This window comes from Thunnus thynnus, chromosome 15 (assembly GCF_963924715.1).
Source record: "Thunnus thynnus chromosome 15, fThuThy2.1, whole genome shotgun sequence".
NCBI classification, from domain to species: domain Eukaryota; kingdom Metazoa; phylum Chordata; class Actinopteri; order Scombriformes; family Scombridae; genus Thunnus; species Thunnus thynnus.
This window is the reverse complement of record NC_089531.1, coordinates 1,176,265-1,196,123: the sequence shown is the minus strand read 5'-3', so window position 1 is coordinate 1,196,123 and position 19,859 is coordinate 1,176,265. Positions and strand designations below refer to the sequence as shown.

Genomic DNA, 19,859 nt, shown 5'->3' with positions numbered 1-19,859 from the left:
TTCCTTTGTTTTGTTTTGTGCTTTTTGTTGTTGTCATCCCATATACTTTTACATCTATGATTCCTGTTTTTGTTTTTTCTCTCTTTTATGTTCTATGTCCTGATAATTAAATGATAAAAGAAAAAATAAATTAAAAAAGTAAATGTAATACGGAGAGCGAGACACTAAGAAGGGGAAATAGGGTGTGATTTTTATTTCCTGTTTATTTATTTCTTTTTTCTTTTTTTTATAGACCAATCAGTATTCAGATTATGTAATGTTTTGAATCTACACACATCGATACAGCAGGTGGCGGTTTGCAGCTTTGAAGCTGGTTTGCGATCCGCCAATAAACACAAAGAAGAAGAATTGAAACCCGGAAGTAATTTTCTTTAGCATACTGGCGTCTAGATTGTGTTGCGTGTTAGCAGAGTCCTGCTCTATTTCTTCTTCAGAAAGTGTCTGAATGAACCATCATGTCTGGATAAACCTGTCTGTGCTGCTCACGATGTTTCACCTCTGATTTATCTCCCGGTAGCCCACAAGGACATTGAAGTTAGCTCAGTGTGTTAGCTGTAAAAAAAAAAAAATTGACGGAGCTCAGGAGCAGATTGATTGTTTGATGGAGACCAAACTGAGTTTCTAACGGAGAAAAGGTTACGTGTTAAAAATGTCGAAAGTCCAAATGCTGAGAGCGTCGGTGACGCAGCGACTAACTGCGGCTGCTGAAGAGATATTTGTGCTGTTTGAAAGATCGATAGCAGAGTACGAGGAGGAACTTTCTCGATCCAAAGAGGAGAACGAGCGACAACGCAAACTACTGGACGCTGTTTTCAACCCTCAACTTCAGCTACACAGAGCAGGTTTGTTCCCTTTAAGTTACATCTTCCCAACAAAAAACCCTGTTTGGGTCCCCTTGTGAATAATCCACATGGGGCCCGCATGAAATAGCGGACGTGGACATGTGGGCCCCAAATTATGGGGCCCTAGTGGGAAACCCACACCAAACCTAAAATGGTGGGCATAGTGTGGGCTGGTCACTGGTGCTGTGGGCCTGACGAGAGCTTATTTTAAAGGTGCCACTGACCAACAGTGGACCAAGAGAATCCCAAAAAGACACAAAATCAATATTTATTTTAAACTCTATTGTAAACTCTTAATAATTAATATGACAGAATGAATAAGTAAAAATAGATATGATACAGCATAATAAATACAATTCAATGTAACATAGGCCTAAAACTCTCAACAATAATCATAAAACCATTCTAATAATCATAAAGATGGAACAAAATAACTGAATCCTTCAAGGCACCAAAAGACGGGAACAGAGAACAGGAGCCTGTCTGTTGTATGGAGGACAAGCTGGGGCATCTTAAACCTGAAACATTTACACACAATTAAAATACTCTTTACTTTTAACGTTATCAAACGAAGAGAAATGTCCTCCTAGTAACATCCCTCATGGCAGGGTTTTATAGCTCTGATCAGTGAACGAGAGGACTAGCATTCTCACCACACTGCTAAATCTGGTCTGAATACAGCCTTAGACCTACTACCTCTGCGTCCCTCCATCTCTGTCTTGAGGATTTCTTAGCCAATGTTTGATGGCAGTTTGTTTTGCTGCTTTTTATCACTGCATCTGTAAGAAGAGAAAAAAAAAGTAAAAATCTTTAACAATTTTAAAAAAAGTAATGAGGAAAAGCTGGAACCACACAAACTGATATGATATGAAATATGAGTGTGTACGCATGTATCCAGGGTTTCCACCAGAAAGGTTCATCCTACAGGATCCTGACATGGACAAAAGTCCTGAGTTTAGAATAAAGTGACAAGTACAAAAAGAGTAATCTATATTCTTATAGGTCAGTGGAAACATTTTATTGTTCCGTGTTTTTATTTCCACTCTGGTTTTAAAAACAGAGCTTCGAACAAACTGAGAGATTGTTTATGACACTAAACACATAATGATGATTTTAGCTGCTTTTTAATGAAGTAGATTCTCTCCCCGTAGTGAAACTGACAGTGTGGATGATTTTACACTTTGATTCCATCACTGCAGCTTAGGGATGCATGATATTGGATTTTTTGCCGATATCAGATATGCCGATATTTTCAACTCATTGTGGCTGATTGCCGATGCCGAGGAGACTATTATGCATGCAGCATAGATTGTACTAAATATGATCAAGAAAGACAATATATGAAGGAAGAACTTAGGAAGACTGGAGTTCAGCATTAAAACTTTAATGAACCTGCCAAGTGGGAGCAGCAGTAGAGTTTTCATTGAGTTTATTAGACAGACAGGATTAATGTGCAGGATTTAATCTCTGGTCCACACTCCGGACCAGAAGGTGGCGGTAATGCACCTAATACGCTGGTTGCCAACCGCCGTTATAAATCAAAATGAAGTTTTTTCCAAACAGAGTGGTACATCCTGTCAGCCAAAGTGTTTCTTGGTTTCCTATCTGTGCCATGGAAGTATAAAGAGAACTTCCCGGTATGAAAGTACCCGGATCTTCCGCACTGTGTGGCCTATAGTGCATGCGCACTAGTGACTTTCGCTGGCCGAGTCGGCTACTTCTGGTTTAGCCCTCCAGCTAACTTGAATGGGGATAAAACAATTCAGTTCAATTCAATTCAATTCAATTCAATTCTCTTTCACAATGTAAGTCTGTGGGAAAAAGTCTTTTTGGGCCAGTGTGCATCACGTGACGTTGTAATTACACAGTTTGGCCGCTATGTCCAATTGGCTTCAAAGCCTGGCGCTCTTCCTGTATCCAGTTCTCTTTATACATCCATGATCTGTGCAGCCGAACATAGCAGCTCCTCGACGGACTGTTTCACCCTGACGGTCCCGGTGTTTCCTCTGCAGGCTGCACTTCACTCAGCCGCCCATCAGACCCGCTGCTTCTTCCCACTTTAACCTGAATAACAAACCGAGACTTGGTGCCCCAGTTGGACCCACATGGAAAGCCGGGGCTAACGTTAGCTGAGAGGCTAGCTGGCTGTGCGTCCCTCAGGCCATGCTGCGGCTAACGCTCTGCAGCCTCTCAGCGGGTCTGACGGGCAGCTGAGTGAAGTGCAGCCTGCGGAGGAAGCACCAGGACCGTCAGGGTGAGAAAGTCTGTCGAGGGAAGCACAGTCAGGCGGCGTTGGAGAAGGTGACATATCAGCCTCTCATAATTGGCAGAATTCGCCAATGCCGATATTTTATTTTAGAGCTTTTATCGGCCGATACCCCAAATCAGATGCCCCAAATCATGTTTTAAAAATAAAATTTGATGTAATGGAACTTCCTGCTGTAATATATATGATCAAGTATATATATGTTTTTCCACATCATACATACATTTTTGTGGAGTAAATAAATAGAGAGGAAAGATGCCACCCTAAAGGAAGCTCGACTGTAGAGGAAATCAACAGACTGACAGGCTTATTAAAGAAGAAAATTGTCGGTCAAGTATGTTAGAATGAATACATTGCTAATTCAAATTTTGAGATACAGGCTGTTTGCCTGTGTTGGCAGAAAAGTGCCAAAATTCTTTGCTTCCAGCTTCTTAAATGTGAATATTTTCTGATTTCTTTAGTCTTCTGACAGTAAAGTGAATATCTTTGCGTTGTGGATAGAGCTGCAATGACTAGTCGATTAGTCCATTAGTTGTCAACTATTTAATTACTTGCCAGCTATTTTGATAATTAATTAATCATTTGAAATATTTCTCTCTGGTTTCCTCAGTCCTCTGTGACAGTAATAGGAATATCTTTGGGTTGTGGACTGTTGGTCGGACAAAACAACAAACTTCAGGTTGCATCTTCTGCTTTGCGAAACGGTGATTGACATTTTCCACTATTGACGCTGTTTTCACACATTTTATAGACCAAACAACAAAATTGATTCATTGACAATATAATTAACAGATGAATCGATCATGAAAATAATTGTTGGTTATTTTCATTATCAGTTAATCTGTCCGTTATTTTCACGATTAGTCGATTAGTTGTTTGGTCCATAAAATGTCAGAAAATGGTGAAAAATGTGCATCACTGTTACCCAAACCCCAAGATGACGTCCTCAAATGTCTTGTTTTGTTCACAACCCAAAGATATTTTGTTTACTGTCATAGAGGAGTAAAGAAACCAGAAAATATTCACATTTGAGATGATCAGAAAGGGATTAGAGAGCATCAGAGAGTTATTTTTTTAATGACTCAAAATTATTAATTGATTATCAAAATAGTTGCTGATGAATTTAATGGCTGGAAACTAATCGATTTAAATTATTTATCTTTGCAGCTCTACATTTCTTGTTTTAAAAAGACGGTAACTTTGGAAAATATGCACTTGATTTGATTTTACTCTTGTTTTGTCACCCACTCATAAAAATATGACCCTATAGTGCTACTAGTGTTTGGAAACTCCACATGGTACCTTTAACATAAAATATGATTATCAAGCTTGATGGAACAAAAGTTCATGTGTTTTCATTAAAAGCTGTCTGTCTGTCTGTGTTTCAGCTTTACCTTTAGATGTGCAAAAAGTGATTGTTGGTGAAGAAGAGCAGAAAGAGAGGAGCTCCAGTCTGGACCAGCAGGACCCAGAGCCCCCACACATTAAAGAGGAACAGGAGGAACTCTGGACCAGTCAGGAAGGAGAGCAGCTTCAAGGGCTGGAGGACGCTGATATCACCAAGTTCACATTCACTCCGGTCCCTGTGAAGACTGAAGATGATGAAGAGAAACCTCAGTCCTCACAGCTTCATCAAAGACAAACTGAACAGATTAAAACAGAAGCTGATGGAGAGGACTGTGGAGGACCAGAACCGGCCAGGAACTCAGATCCAGATAGACATTTACAACCAGATACTGATGAAAAGATTTCAGACTCTTTAAAGACTGAGACTGAAGACAGTGATGAATGGAAGGAGATCAGTGCACCTGTTGTAATGACCTGTGACCTGAGTTGTAATGAGTTGAAATCATTTAGCTGCTCTGAGTGTGGCAAAAAATTTAGTCAAAAGGGACACCTGCTCATACACCGGAGAATTCACACAGAGGAGAAACCTTTCAGTTGCTCAGTTTGTGGGAAAATATTAGTATGCAAGGGGTCTCTTAAGAGACATATGAGAATTCACACAGGAGAGAACCCCTTTAGTTGCTCACTTTGTGGTAAAAGATTAGTATGCAAGGGGTCTCTTAGGAGACATATGAAAACTCACACAGGAGAGAAACCCTTTAGTTGCCCAGTTTGTGGTAAAAGATTTGTTTGTGAGGAGTCTCTTAGGAGACATGTGAAAATTCACACAGGAGAGAAACCTTTCAGTTGCTCACTTTGTGGTAAAAGATTTGTATGCAAGGAGTCTCTTAGGAGACATAAGAAAACTCACACAGGAGAGAAACCCTTTACTTGCACAGTTTGTGGTAAATCTTTTACTCAGTCAGGCCTGCGTTACCACCTGAAAACTCACACAAGAGAAAAACCCTTTAGTTGCTCAGTTTGTGGTAAAAGATTCAACCAGGAGGTGACTTTGCAGCTACACATGAGAATCCACACAGGAGAGGAGACATTTAGCTGCTCTGAATGTGGTAAATTATTTGGCATGAAAAGATATCTGCAGAGACACATGAGAATCCACACAGGAGAGAAGCCATTTAGCTGCTCTTATTGTCGTTTTAGATTCAACAAAAAGGCAAATCTGCAGAGACACATGAGAATCCATTCAAGAGAAACTGTTTAGCTGCTCCATTTGCGCTACAAAGATGTATACAAAAGGTACATCTGTTAAGCTGGCTGTCCTCAAAGGGGAGAAACCATTTTATTGCAGTGTTTGTTACCAAAGACTACACAGTTCAAAAGAAACAAGTGTGTTGACGAGTCCTCAGCAGCTCAACTGAACAGATGGAAACAGAAGCTGATGGAGGATCAGAACCAGCTAGGAACTCACATCCAGATAGACATTTACAACCAGTTAGTGCTGACGAGGTTTCAGGCTTTCCTGAACCGTAGACAATGATTATTATTGGAAGGAGACCAGTGATCCTCAGTCAAGTTTAGACACCATACATTTTACTTTTAAATGATATGAGAGGTAATACTGGCTTTTTCTCATGCGTTACTGAACTCTTACCTTGCGAGGTAGCTGGATTTGTGAAGGTCACACAACACACCATCTTTTCTGGTTTCAAGTCATGCGCTTGTGGCTGAACCACAATGAATCAGACCAATCAGCGTCCTATAAGGAATTACAGGCAGCTACAGGTGTGGTTTAGGTGTGATGACAGTGAGAAGCCCATTAGTTACCCCGTGATAGACAGTCGTTCATCAAATCAGGACGACATAGACTCAGATGGTTCTGTGTAACAAATAATCTGAGCATGTCAGGTTAAATGAACTCATCCAGGAGAGAAACATTTCAGTTGCTCATGTTCATTTCACACAAGTTGAAATCTCTTCAAATGTATTAATGTTTATGGCAAAGGTTTGTCCTGGTGTTTTGTTTTTTTTAAATAGACTGAGTTTCACTATTAAAAGTATTGTGTGTTTGTGATGTAAGTGCTCAAGAAAATGTATGTAATGTATGTAAATGACTACAAACACAAATTAGTCAACAGTAATGTTAAAAGAAACACAAGCCAAACTGACCTGCTTTGGTAATTTGGTAATTTGGTAATTTGGCTTGGGAGTGGACTGGACAAAAAAGTTGAATTATTAAGGAAAGACTAAATACATATGAGAAATAGGAAGAAATGACTTTTAACTGAAAGCTGAAAGGATAACAGAACTCCATCCTCTCAATGTAGTCATGAAGAAAAAATGTGTAATAATTTGTTCAGAATTTTTTTTAAAAAACCCAAAAGCCAAAAAACTTAAGGAAAGACCAAATACATACGAGAAACAGGAAGAAATTAGATTTAACTGAAAGCAGTAATAAGAAAACGGAGCTCCATCCTCTCAATGTAGTCATGAAAAAAATGTGTTTAGTAACTAGTTCAGAATTTTAATGTTAGTTAAATATAAGTAATAAAAAATATATTCAGCATAAAGGTTTTCATGTCGGGAGTTGATAGTTACAGTGGTGATTAGTTTTGTGTAATATAGAGGCTGTTTTTTAATGTTGTAAACTGTTTTATACTCTTGGCTTTTTCTTCTATGATCTTTCAAGTTTTTTGTTATGAACTATGATCTTGAAATAAAATTACCTGAATAAAGTGAACAGTATTGTGTATCATTAACAGTGAGACATTGACTGGTATGAAAACAAGTCTTTGTATGAAAAGGGCTTTATTGGATCACAAAAACTTTCAGATCTTAAATAAGGTTGAAGGACTGATCTAAATATTGCTGCTGTGACTGCTAATAGATGTCAGTATGTTTTTTTAAGACTGCTGTAGAAGAAAGTCTCATTTTCTTCCAGCTCCTTCACATTGTACTTAATGTTGTAGAACAGGTCAGATATTTGCTAGAAAGCAGACACAGGCTGGTTACAAGTGTTGTGTCTTCTTGAGTATTACTCCAACTTATATTACAAGTCATATCAATAATTAAAGCGGCAAGCAGCAATTATCAGGCCCTTGCACTTTGCGCCACAGTCGAAGGGCTTTTACTGCAGGCATGTAGATGTCTGAAGGCCAGAGGGTTGTACTACGAAGCCAGATTAGTGGGTTAGCGAGGTGTGTCGAGCATAAAGTCAGAGTTTTCAATGTCACGAAGGTGGCTCTCTTTTAACCTGCTACATCACCATGGTAACTTATACTGCAAACTTAACCTGGTCTGGAGCAGGTTATGTTCCAAGTTTCGGCTTAAATTGGCAATAAAAAGCGCCGTCCTTTCACTAACCACCTGATTTGCTGCCAAGTCTGTTTAACACTGCTGGTACTGCAGCTATTAGAAGACTGATTAGAGAACTGATTAGTCTTTTACCATACTTGCTATTGATTTGATGTCATATTGTAAATTTGTAATGGTGCAAGAGGTTAGGGTTACTTGTGGGATGGGATTTTGTTACAATATATCAAATTGTATTTCAAATTGTAAAAAGAAACATAAAAAACAAAAAACTGATGAAAAATACTTTAAACAAAGTGATTTCCACTGATCCTTCATTATGGGACAGAGTCAGACAGTATAATGTTTAGATCTGCTGCATCAAGTTTAATGTTTAAGAGCTCTGGATGTGGGAGGTACGGAGAGTGCATTGTGTGGTAAAATATGTATATAAACTAATTACGTAATTGATACATTTGTTTTTTTAATTAACAAATTTACATCAGCAATTTTCTACCAGCATTCCTCTCTCACCTTATTTGCAGCAACAGCGTTGCTTTTTGCTGTGATAATGTATTTATATTATTCATAGCTCTCAGTTATAATGATCTGTTCCTCCTGACTGAAGTAAGCAGCACACGATCAGTCCATTTTGTGCGGAAAAAGAGTCAAATGACACCAAACGCCCCCTTTTATGGGGACGCACACAGAGCCTGAAGCAGAAAGCCTGAGTTAACAAAGAAAGTTCATAACCACCGTCGTGATACCACTTATCTCTGATCGCGAGTTTAGGGTTTGTTAATCCAGCTCACATAAAGAAAGCCTGAATATGTTGAACTTGCTTCGTAGTTCAACCCCTCTGGACTCTTATCGGACTTTGAATGAAGGAGTTAAATATCACTTCTTGTGACCACTATGTGGTGCTAGAGAACACCCTAATTATACATCATGTTGCTGTATATCATGTGTAGACACCATATAAGTTTCATGTAAATTGGATGATGTTTGTAACATAAGTCTCACTTCCTGTTGTCAGTAGGTGGCGCTATGACTATGACTTAATATTGACATGTAGACGTGTTCAGGCCTGGCCTCTTATCATACATGAGAAATTTGGGGCAGATTGGACAATGTTAAGTTGAGTTACAACAACTTCCTGTTTCATGTTTTGGGCAAAATGGATTGGCATGCCATGTCAGGGCATTCCATGAAATCTCATAAGCTTCGCAATTTCGCTTCATAAAGGTCTTTAGATGTCACTAAATTTGAAGTCACTCGGGTTAATATTCTAGGAGGAGATTGTTAAAGTACAATGCCTGTGTATGGCTTCACTTTGCAAAATAAATTGCACAATACATTCAAAATGGCTGACTTTCTGTTGGATTTAGGGTATGGCTCCAAGACGCTTTTTTAAGTCTGGAGATGTTACATCTGCCTACCAAATTTTGTACAAGTACACCAAGTTTGAAGTTGGGGGCTTTGACTTTGAAAACTTCTACGGGGCGCTCTCGACCCATTTTGCTACACCCAAACCCAACACCCATATCAATCAATCAATCAATCAATCAATTTTTATTTATATAGCGCCAAATCACAACAAAAGTTAGATATTATCATTAAAGAAGCTCATAAAGTCATTACTAATGAGAGCTATAGGAATACATGGATCAATAGAGTTATGACTATTTGTCAGCTGAAAAGGAACCTAGGGCAGTTTTTATTCTCTTCTATTAATGCTGAGTAATAGGCGGCTCTGGCATTACAGAGGGCCTTCCTATATGTTTTAAGACTATCTTGCCAGACTAAGCAAGCAAGCAAGCATATCCAAGTTACGCCAGTTCTGATGCATGTGCAAAGTTTCCTGAGTTTTCCAGCACCTATAGCACCTCGAATATGTTAAAAGTAATTAGGGGGTGCTATAGAGCCAACGTGCCATGCCCAAGGTAATTAGCAATATCAAATCAAAATACTTACTAGTTCAAACATGGGTGCAAAGTTTTGTGAGTTTTTTCACATCCTAAAGGCCACAGTATTGTGTTGGTGCTATATTGACCCAAATATTAACCCAGTGATTTTTAGTGTGTGCATACCTATGGGCGATTGTAATTTACTTGATTAATTTATTTATCAGGGAAAACATATTAATTAACATCAATACGATGTAATAAATGTGTCAGATTTAGCTACATGAAAGCACAGGGAGACGCAGCACAGATGAAAGGAAACCTATAGAACCGTTATAAAATACACAATACAAGCACGTAAGGAAATCAACAGCACACAGCAGCAGATAATTGGTGGAACAACTCCTTAAGATTTATGATATTTTTCATTGGTTTTATCACTCTTGAGAAGATTATTTTGAAGAATAGAAGAAATTCATGTTGCATTTGTGGTGGATTTGTGTCACGTGAACTTTTTTCTGGAACTCTTCTAGAAATATTTCCAGGACAAGGTGACCATATTTTAAATTTAGTTTGTGTATGGACTAAACAAACAAGATACAGGATGCTAATTAATGAGCTTCAGAGGTGTTGGTGGATGCATTTCTGGTTGTGTCCCTCTCTTTCTAGCCTTTTGTATCATACTTAACACACAGACATGAGATTGATTGCATTGCATCTGAACATCCCACTCTCAGAAAGAAAACAAATACATTTCTTTGTTAGAATATTTAACTATTCCACTAAGAAATAACAACACAAGAGTTCAAATGTTTGAGGTTTAACATTTAGCTAGAAGACAATCTCGGTGTTTCTGGTTAAATCTGGTCAACAAAACACAAGAAATCAAATCAAATTCATCAATTAGCCTTTATTGTATTACACATTCTTGCCTAGAGCTTGTAAGAAATTCATTTTCAGTTGCTTCAGTGTGTAATTACGTCTCTACAGCTTCATTTAGCACCACTGCTCTCACCAGCACACTCATGTCTTTTAAACTGTGACTGCCAAGTGAATCTTTTGTCACAAACACTGCAGCTGAACGGTTTCTCCCCAGTGTGAGCCGTCATGTGTCTCGTCATATGTCCCTTTCGTGAAAATCTTTTACCACAAACTGAGCAAATAAAAGGCTTCACCCCAGTGTGTGTTCTCATGTGCTGAACCAAAGTGTGACGCTGAGTGAAACTTGTATTACAAACCGAGCAGGAAAAAGGCTTTTCTCCTGTGTGAATTCGAAAGTGTGCCACCAAATCTGAGCGCTGCCTGAATCTTTTGCTGCAAAGTGAGCAACAAAACGGTTTCTCTCCGGTGTGGACTCTCATGTGTTTGTCCAATGACCAACCATGACTGAAACTGGTGTTACAAACTGAACAGATGAAAGGTTTTTCTCCTGAATGACATCTCATATGAGCAATCAAGTGTTCCCTCCGATTGAAACTTTTACTGCAAAATGAGCAGCTGAATGGTTTTTCTCCTGTGTGACATCTCATATGTCTTTTCAGATTTGTCTTGTGGCCAAATGTTTTTCCGCACTCAGAGCAGATAAATGATTCTTTGTCAATATTATTTACATTATTTTTAACAGAGTTTAAACATGATTCCCTCCTGGTCCAGTCGTCATCACTGACATCAGTCTCAGAGGAGTCTGAAGTCTTGTCATCAGTATCTGGTTGTAAATGTCTATCTGGATGTGAGTTCTTGGCTGGTTCTGATCCTCCACAGTCCTCTCCATCAGCTTCTGTTTCCATCTGTTCAGTTTGTCTTTGATGAAGCTGTGAGGATTGAGGTTTCTCTTCATCATCTTCACTCTTCACAGGGACAGGAGTGAATGTGAACTTGGTGATATCAGCCTCCTCCAGCCCTTGAAGCTGCTCTCCCTCCTGACTGGTCCAGAGTTCCTCCTGTTCCTCTTTAATGTGTGGGGGCTCTGGGTCCTCCTGGTCCAGACTGGAGCTCCACTCCTGCTGCTTAGGGGGAACCTCTTCTTTACTATCCAACAGCTGCTGGACGTCTGCAGGACAAGCTGAAATACATACACACATATAATGGAAAACAGATGTCATGGCTACACTGAAACCACTGATACCACTACTTCATCTCACAGTGGGCTGTGTTTAAAAAGGACCAAGACTTCAACACCTGACTCAGAAAATGATCTGTTTCAACACATATATCAGCAAAGATGTCACATGAAACTGAAGTACAGAAATGTTTGAAGTAATTTAGAAACAGAGAGAACTAACAAGTTCATTTTCAGCTGTAAAATGTTCCCTACAGAAAACATCTTGGTCACAAATTCTTAAATTAAAACACTGAAATTAAAAGTCATTTTTTGTATGCCAAAGCAACACATCTGCTCTGTAAATCAGTTGTTCTTTGTTGTCGTTTGAAAAAAAAAAAACTGAAACCATAAGGGAAATGTTTATACTTTTTGGTTAACTATGGTCTGCTATAGGTTTGTGTTAATTAGACAGAATACTGTTATTTATCCGTTTACCTTTGTCTTTATTTCAGTACAGCAAATTAAATCTTGGATAAAGTGATAACGTATCATTCTATCATTGTTAGAATAGACGGTCACACTGAGCCTGACAGCATCCTGCTACTCAAGAGCCCCACAGACTCTGAACAACCTGCATTAGCTTTCCTGCTAAAGTCTCCTTCTTATCTAACTTACAAACATGATCACACATCTTGTCCTGCAAAAGGTTATTTTTCACTGCAAATATATACATATATATATATATTGGAAACACTGGAAAAAGGAAACTGATGGTGTCATCTTGTTTTGTCCACAACCCAAAGATACTCAGTTTACTCTCAAAGAGGACTAAAGAACCCAGAAAATATCACATTCATGAAGCTGGAATAAGATAATTTGGACATTTATTCTTTTTCATTGTCATTTAAAATGACTCAAAACAATTAATCAATTATCAAAATAGTTGGCGATTAATTGAATATTTGGCAACTTATCAGTTATTATCGACTAATGGTTGCACCTCCATGGTCTGACCCTAAATTAGTTTGTTTGCCTGCTTCAGGGTAAATCTATTAGAAAATAATGAGTTAATTAATAGCTGAAACTGTCAGTTGTTTGTGTGAAAGCTTGTTAAGTGAAACGTGTTTGTCGATGAGAAATAAAGTCACAATCACAATTTAACCGTTTCATCGTCATTACCGTAAACTTCGGAGTACTTTGGCTCCACCGGTGAGGACGCTCTCAGTATTTGGACATTAGACATTTTCACACAATGACAGAAACTTTTTCTCCTGTGTAAAAACTCAGTTTGGTCTCCATCAGACTGTCACTAAGCTGCTGCTGAGCTCCGGCCCCGCTCCGGCTAACAAGCTAAGCTAACTGCAGACGCCTATGCGCTGCGACGAGAATCATTATAAACAGCTCAGAGTTCATTTATCCGCATCTGAGGAGGCTCCGATGGTGCATATCTGTTGTATGTTAGAGACACTTTCGAAAGAGAGAAACGCGACTCTGCTGCTGACTATACACGCTATCCTGCTCATACAGTGTAAAGTTAGCCGTAGTAAAGACGTTCATCCTTCTTCTTCTTCTTCCTCTTTGAGCTTTAACGGCAGCTTGCATCGTTGGTGTTGTCTTTACTGCCATCTTGTGGACTTAGTTAACTCCTACATCAGATTTTTCAACCCTATTCTCTTGACACTTCCTGCCTTGTCCACTTCCACCACACTACAGTGACGTTATACCCTTTAAAGCTGCTCCTTTCAGCCCCGACCTCTTCATTCCCTCCATTGTGTCCTTTCTGAGCTATATTTCCTGCGGTTAACAAGTACATGTTCTATTGTTTCTGGTACCTGACAACGTTCACAAAGTCCAGTTGGATACGTCTCTATAATGTGTCAAAGTCAAAGTGTTTTATTTGACAAATGCAAAGTGTAACACATGGTCATCCTGAGCAGTGAACTTCAAGAGACATGGCAAGCTACTTAGTAGGTATAAGAAAAAAAATCTAATTATCAGGAAAATCACAAATAAGGGCAAGAATAGCAAAAGTATACATGCTATAACAATATAGTACGCTGTGATGTAAAACCTGAATGATTTGTCAATTATCAAAACTGCTGGCAATAATTATGCTTTCAGTCAACTAATTAATTGACAAATCATTTCAGCCCGCTTTCCTGTCATCATCCTCATAATAAATACCAATCAACCAGACTGTAACGTCAAACACTAATTAACTTTTTATTCATGTTAACTGTATCAGTTCACACAAACAAAATTAATAAGAAATTAACAATCAAACTTCACAATCAAAAGATTAAAAGCTCTTTACAGTCTGTGAAAAAAACATTTAATACAAAATACATATTTAACAGATTACCAGAATATATTGATCATCTCTTTGAAGGAGTCCAGCGCTGCAGGACTGTTTTCATTTACATACACTCCAGTCTTCTATAAAGGCACACAGAACACATTTAGCTTCATAAATACCATGTAACTCACACAAAATATTAGCAAAACATAAGAATGATTAACGTTACTTAAACACTGACCATCAGTTTATCAATCTTGTTTTTGTTTCTTTCTCTTCTTACATTGCCCTGGGCTGGATCTGTTGCAATTATTTTGATATTGGTGCTGATACGATATCAGAGTTCCAGTACAGTAAATTAAAGACAACATCTCAGTGTGTCAGTTAATGTTGTCTGAGCACAAACAACCAAAACAGGAACTAATAAGTAAAGCATTGTGAGGACTTCAAGTTGTGATTTAAATTAGGAAATATCTGAAAAATCATCTAAAAAATGAAGAAACTGACCAAATATTCAATTACAAATTTTAACACTCTTTTCTACTGATAAATTTTGGTTCTACTCTAGTACTGAGGTTCAGTTCTGTCCTTTTTGACATGCTTTCAGTGCCAGACTGACCTTAAAATTCCTATAACGCTGTCTGTTTCAGTCTGCCAATAAGGATAAGCTTAGTGCACCAATAACTGTAGTATCAAGTCCTAAAGTGACCAATCATAAATTGTTTTTTCGAGGAAATCTTGGACCACAAACTGGGACACTGAGCAGGAGGGATAAATGTCAACATTTATCTCGTTACATACATTTACTTCTTATAGGCCTTCCTATTAAAAATAATTATTAGTCTTTCTTTCTTTAATACAGACTCCTGTGAGAAATATTATTCATGTCTCCACCCAGTTACTGCTGTGACAATCAAGTGCATCAGCAGATATAACAGCTGCATGAGTCTAATGTTTTACCTGCGAGACTCGTGTTTGAATGATGTTGTTTATCATTTGTGATGTGAAGACATCAGATTTTCACATTCAGAAAAATAAAAAGTGCACCCTTGTGTTAGTTTAGTAATAAAATCCTGATTGACTGCTGACCGAGCTGTCGGCCGAAGAGTCGATCACACCGAACAGTAGAGGAGAAGGCGGTGGAAACGCTGGTACAGGTCTGTTTAAACTGGAGTTCAGTCAACTTCACTGCATTTAAAATCGGAGCTAAGAGCGTAAGAGATGGAGCAGAAATACAGTCGCTCTGTCATCAATCAATAATTTAGAGACAAGAATCAGTAAGTTTGTATGATGATGTGGCCAAAAACAACAAAGACAGTGATTTCACTGACAAAATGTGAGTCGACTCAGCCGTACTTAACAGTTTTTCGTTATTTATCACAGACATTCATCTCCATCTAAAACATGTAATGCACTCATTAAACACATTTTTTTTTGTGAACACTCCCTCGTGGGATTATTGAGTTTTCTTCGTCATAACAGAAAAAACTTTTACTACCTTTAGACTGAGTTGCATCAACAAAGATTAATATAATCTAAGATTAGTTTGATTGAGATATAAAATTAAGCAGAGCTCTAAAAATGAATCCTTGTTGGTACAACCCAGCCTTAGAGAAGCCAAATTATTTCTTCCTGATGTTACATATACTGTATAATTTACAGAGGCTTCATTATTTCCAAGGAATTATACCTGACTGAGTTTATCAAGGGTGTTCTGAAAGGTTCCTGCATATCAGCATCACTGATCTCAAAGTTCCTGGCTGGTTCTGATCCTCCACCGTTCTCTCCGTCAGCTTCTGTTTCCGTCTGTGGAGTTGAGCTGCAGACTGTTTGAAACTTTGACGACTCACCAACACAGTGGTGTTGTCTGACCTGTGCCGGCCAGGTGAATCTTTTGTGACAAACTCTGCAGCTGAACGGTTTCTCTCCCGTGTGGAGTCGTACATGTTGTGTCAGACCTTCCTTTCGTACAAAGGCTTTACCACAAAACGAACATTTAAAGGATTTCTCCCCTGTGTGGATTTTCATGTGAACTGCGACATATCCTCGACTGGAGAAACGTTTATTACATATCAAACAGCTGTAAGGCTTCTCTCCTGAGTGAACTCTCATATGTTTCTGCAGATACTCTTTGCAGTCAAATATTTTACCACACTCAGAGCAGTAAAATTTTTTCTTGCCAGAATTACATCTTTCAGGGACTGTATTATTTTTCTCCATTTTTAAACCTGGCAGGGGCTCCATGGTCTCCTCACAGGCGTGATCAATGACTTTAGGGTCACGTTCAGAACAGTTTGAAGACTTGTCATCAGCATCTGGTTTTAAATGTCTATCTGAATGTGAGTTCCTGGCTGCTTCTGATCCTCCGCAGTCCCCTCCTTCAGCTTCAGTTTGAAACTGTGATGACTCACCAACACAGTGGTGTTGTTTGACCTGTGCCTGCCAGGTGAATCTTTTGTGACAAACTCTGCAGCTGAATGGTTTCTCTCCTGTGTGGAGCCGTACATGTTGTGTCAGACCTTCCTTTCGTACAAAGGCTTTACCACAAAACATACATTTAAAGGATTTCTCCCCTGTGTGGATTCTCATGTGTCTATTCAGACACTTCTTATATTGAAATATTTTACCACACTCAGAGCAGTTATATTGTTTCTTGATGGTATTACATCTCATATCACTAACAAGGACTTTATAATTGTTCACAGAGTTTAAATCTGGCTGAGGTTCACTGGTTTCTGTCCAACCATCATCTCTGACTTCAGAACAGTCAGAAGTCCTGTCGTCAGTATCTGCTTGTAAACGTCTATCTGGCTCTGGGTTCCTGACTTCTTCACCTCCCACTGAGTCTTTGTTCTCCTCAGTTTGTCTTTGTTGAAGCTGTGAGGACTGAGGTTTCTCTTCAACATCTTCACTTGTCACAGGGACAGGAGTGAATGTGAACTTGGTGATATCAGCCTCCTGCAGCCCTTGAAGCTGCTCTCCCTCCTGACTGGTCCAGAGTTCCTCCTGTTCCTCTTTAATGTGTGGGGGCTCTGGGTCCTCCTGGTCCAGACTGGAGTTCCACTCCTGCTGTTTAGGGGGAGCCTCTTCTTTACTTCCAAACAGCTGCTGGACGTCTGCAGGAAACACTGAAATACAGAAATACACATTATGGGGAACCATGTGTATTTGTCCTGACCCATTAGGTACAGGATGATCGGTTCGATACGCTCCGTGACTCATTACTGTTAAAACAGCTTTATAATCCACTTACTCCAACGTGTGGAACAGTAATTCTAGAGCGCGAGTTCCACCTGGAATGTTTTGGTAGTGCACCGCTTAGGTGTAGCATGCTCATAGATGTATGCTAGTATGCTGGTTTATTATTAATCGATTAGTTGCCAACTATTTTGATAACTAACTAATCATTTTGAGCCATTTTTTAAGAGAGCTTCTTAAATGTGAATGTTTTCCGGTTTCTTTAGTCCTCTTTGAAAGTAAACTGAATATCTTTTTGTGGACAAAACAAGATATCTGAGGTCATCTTGGACTTTGGCAGTGTTTCCCCAATATTCATTCTGCAGCAGCGCACCAACGCTGCAAAATTAAGAGCACCACTGCCAAAATTTCACACGATCATTAATATCAATGGGCTACTAATGATTTAAACTCACACACTGTGTGAGCAAGATAACACCCTACATTACCATGGGATTGTTTTGAGTCATCCTCCCTCTCCTTATTCTTCAAAGGACATCCACATGAAAGGTACTATTGTAAGAGTAGCGTAGCTCCGTTGAGGAATAGGGCAGTGCGTAATGTGTGCGCATAGCGAGTGTGCGGTTGAGCGAACGGCAGAAAAAGTGGCGGTGAATGCGAGCGGAATAGCGGAAAAGGTTAGCATTAAGTTTTCAATATGGCAGTAAATGTACAGTACAGGCCACTGTGTGTCAGTTAATAAATGCTGCAGCTTCTCAAGACCAAGAAAAGACTCATCTATTGAAGGGGGTTAGCCCAGAAGTTAGCAACAATGCACTAACCTGACCAGGCTCACTTAAGGTGGACTGACCTTTAAGGTGGACCAGCAGTTCTCGTGTTCCGCTCTTAAACAGAGAATGGAGAAATGTCTGGCTGCTGAACTCCACAGCTGATTGAGAGTCCTCTCTATGACCAAGAAAGTGGATCATATCACTCCAGTTCTCAGATCTTTACACTGGCTTCCTGTCTGTCAGATAACTGATGTCAAAATACTGCTTTTGGTTTATAAAGCACTGAATGGTTTAGGGCCAAAATATATTTCTGATCTGCTGCTAAGTTATGAAGCATCCAGACCTCTCAGGTCATCTGGGACAGGTCTGCTACACTGCACCGTAACTTTTATTCTTGTATTTTATATCTGTCTTATTCTATTTTAGCTTATTTTTGTTTTCTTTTCTCTCAGCACTTTAATGACTGTTTCTAACTGCATTTAAATGGTGAGTTTCTTTTGTCTCATTTGAACTGTCTTGTTGCTTATTGTCCTATATAAATAAACCTGCTTTGCCATTTTATTGTTGGTCAGACAACAAGTCATTGGATCAATGATCAACATTTTCTGACATTTTATGGACCAATCGAGAAAATAATCAACAGATTACTCAACAATGAAAAAAATCATTACTTGCAGTCCTATTCTGGATTAATCTACAACAATTTTCTCATTTAATCGACAGGCTGTTTGTTCTATAAATCATCATAAAACAATGTAAAATGCTCATCACAACATTTTACAGCCCCGAACCTCCAAAATATTCAATTTACTATCATAAGACCAAAAAAAGCAGCAAATTGAACCCAACACGATCAAATATTTGGTATTTGTACTTGATAACGATTAACTGATGATCAGAATAGTTGGTGATTAATTTTTCTGTGGATTGACTAATGAAATTATCTGATCAATGCAGTTTTGAAGTATTTTACTCGTAGACAAGCTTTACAGTTGTGTTTAAACATAAATTAAACCTAAAAGTACAAACCCTGCTGCATGCTGTAGTATCAGCTCAGGTTAAACTGAGTGTGATCAGAGTGAGAATAAGATGTAAAGAGAACAAACCTGCTCTGTGCAGCTGAAGTTGAGGGTTGAAAACAGCGTCCAGTAGTTTGCGTTGTCGCTCGTTCTCCTCTTTGGATCGAGAAAGTTCCTCCTCGTACTCTGCTATCGATCTTTCAAACAGCACAAATATCTCTTCAGCAGCCGCAGTTAGTCGCTGGTCGACCACAGCTCTCAGCATTTGGACTTTAGACATTTTAACACGATGACAGAAACTTTTTTTCTCCGTCAGAAACTCAGTTTGGTCTCCATCAGACTGTCAGTCTGCTGCTGAGCTCCATCAGTTTATTTACAGCTAACATGCTAAGCTAACTTCAATGTCCTTGTGGACTACCGGGAGATAAATCAGAGGTGAAACATCGTGAACAGCACAGACAGGTTTATCCAGACATGATGGTTCATTCAGACACTTTCTGAAGAAGAAATAGAGCAGGACTCTGCTAACACGCAACCATTTTGATAAAGAAAATAACTTCCGGCTCTTATTCTTCTTCTTTGTGTTTATTGGCGGATCGCAAACCAGCTTCAAAGCGGCAAACCGCCACCTGCTGTATCGATGTGTGTAGATTCAAGACATTACATCGACTGAATACTGATTGGTCTATAGAAATATGAAGAAAATATAAAGTATTAAGAAAATACCATTTAAAAGATAAATAAATAAATAATGTGAGGAAACATTACTTTTCAATGATGAAAGGAGTTTGGATACTGACTTTGAATATAAGTAAGAACATTTCTGATATGAGAATTATTACAAGGACATTCCTCAAGATCCTTTCCACAAAGTCACAGTTTAGGAAT

General features: G+C 38.8%; 3 protein-coding genes across 5 annotated transcripts in view; 1 reads left to right on the top strand and 2 right to left on the bottom strand.

Moving 5' to 3' along the window:
• The first annotated feature begins 327 nt into the window (after nt 1-327).
• LOC137198920 (zinc finger protein OZF-like) lies at nt 328-5,846 on the top strand. The gene is made up of 2 exons (XM_067612936.1): nt 328-842; nt 4,497-5,846. Exons 1-2 carry the CDS (start codon nt 650-652, stop codon nt 5,714-5,716), a joined length of 1,413 nt encoding a protein of 470 aa, XP_067469037.1. The 5' UTR covers nt 328-649; the 3' UTR covers nt 5,717-5,846.
• A 4,696-nt stretch (nt 5,847-10,542) lies between these two features.
• On the bottom strand, nt 10,543-19,540 carry LOC137198928 (gastrula zinc finger protein XlCGF8.2DB-like). 2 transcript variants are annotated; one of them, XM_067612946.1, is made up of 2 exons: nt 19,059-19,540; nt 10,543-11,697 (listed from the first exon to the last, which is right to left on the bottom strand). In XM_067612946.1, exons 1-2 carry the CDS (start codon nt 19,249-19,251, stop codon nt 10,640-10,642), a joined length of 1,251 nt encoding a protein of 416 aa, XP_067469047.1. In that variant the 5' UTR covers nt 19,252-19,540; the 3' UTR covers nt 10,543-10,639. The 2 variants fall into 2 exon arrangements, with proteins under 2 accessions (XP_067469047.1, XP_067469048.1); XM_067612947.1 differs by lacking the exon at nt 19,059-19,540 and adding an exon at nt 12,868-13,280 and having other exon boundaries at nt 10,543-11,709.
• Nucleotides 15,338-19,859, bottom strand: part of LOC137198906 (gastrula zinc finger protein XlCGF57.1-like) — a 43,499-nt gene continuing 38,977 nt past the window's right edge. For both annotated transcript variants that reach the window (XM_067612920.1, XM_067612921.1), the window contains exon 2: nt 15,338-17,112. In XM_067612920.1, coding sequence (XP_067469021.1) covers nt 15,641-17,112 — 1,472 coding nt within the window. In that variant the 3' untranslated portion in view covers nt 15,338-15,640. The remainder of the gene's footprint in view (nt 17,113-19,859) is intronic.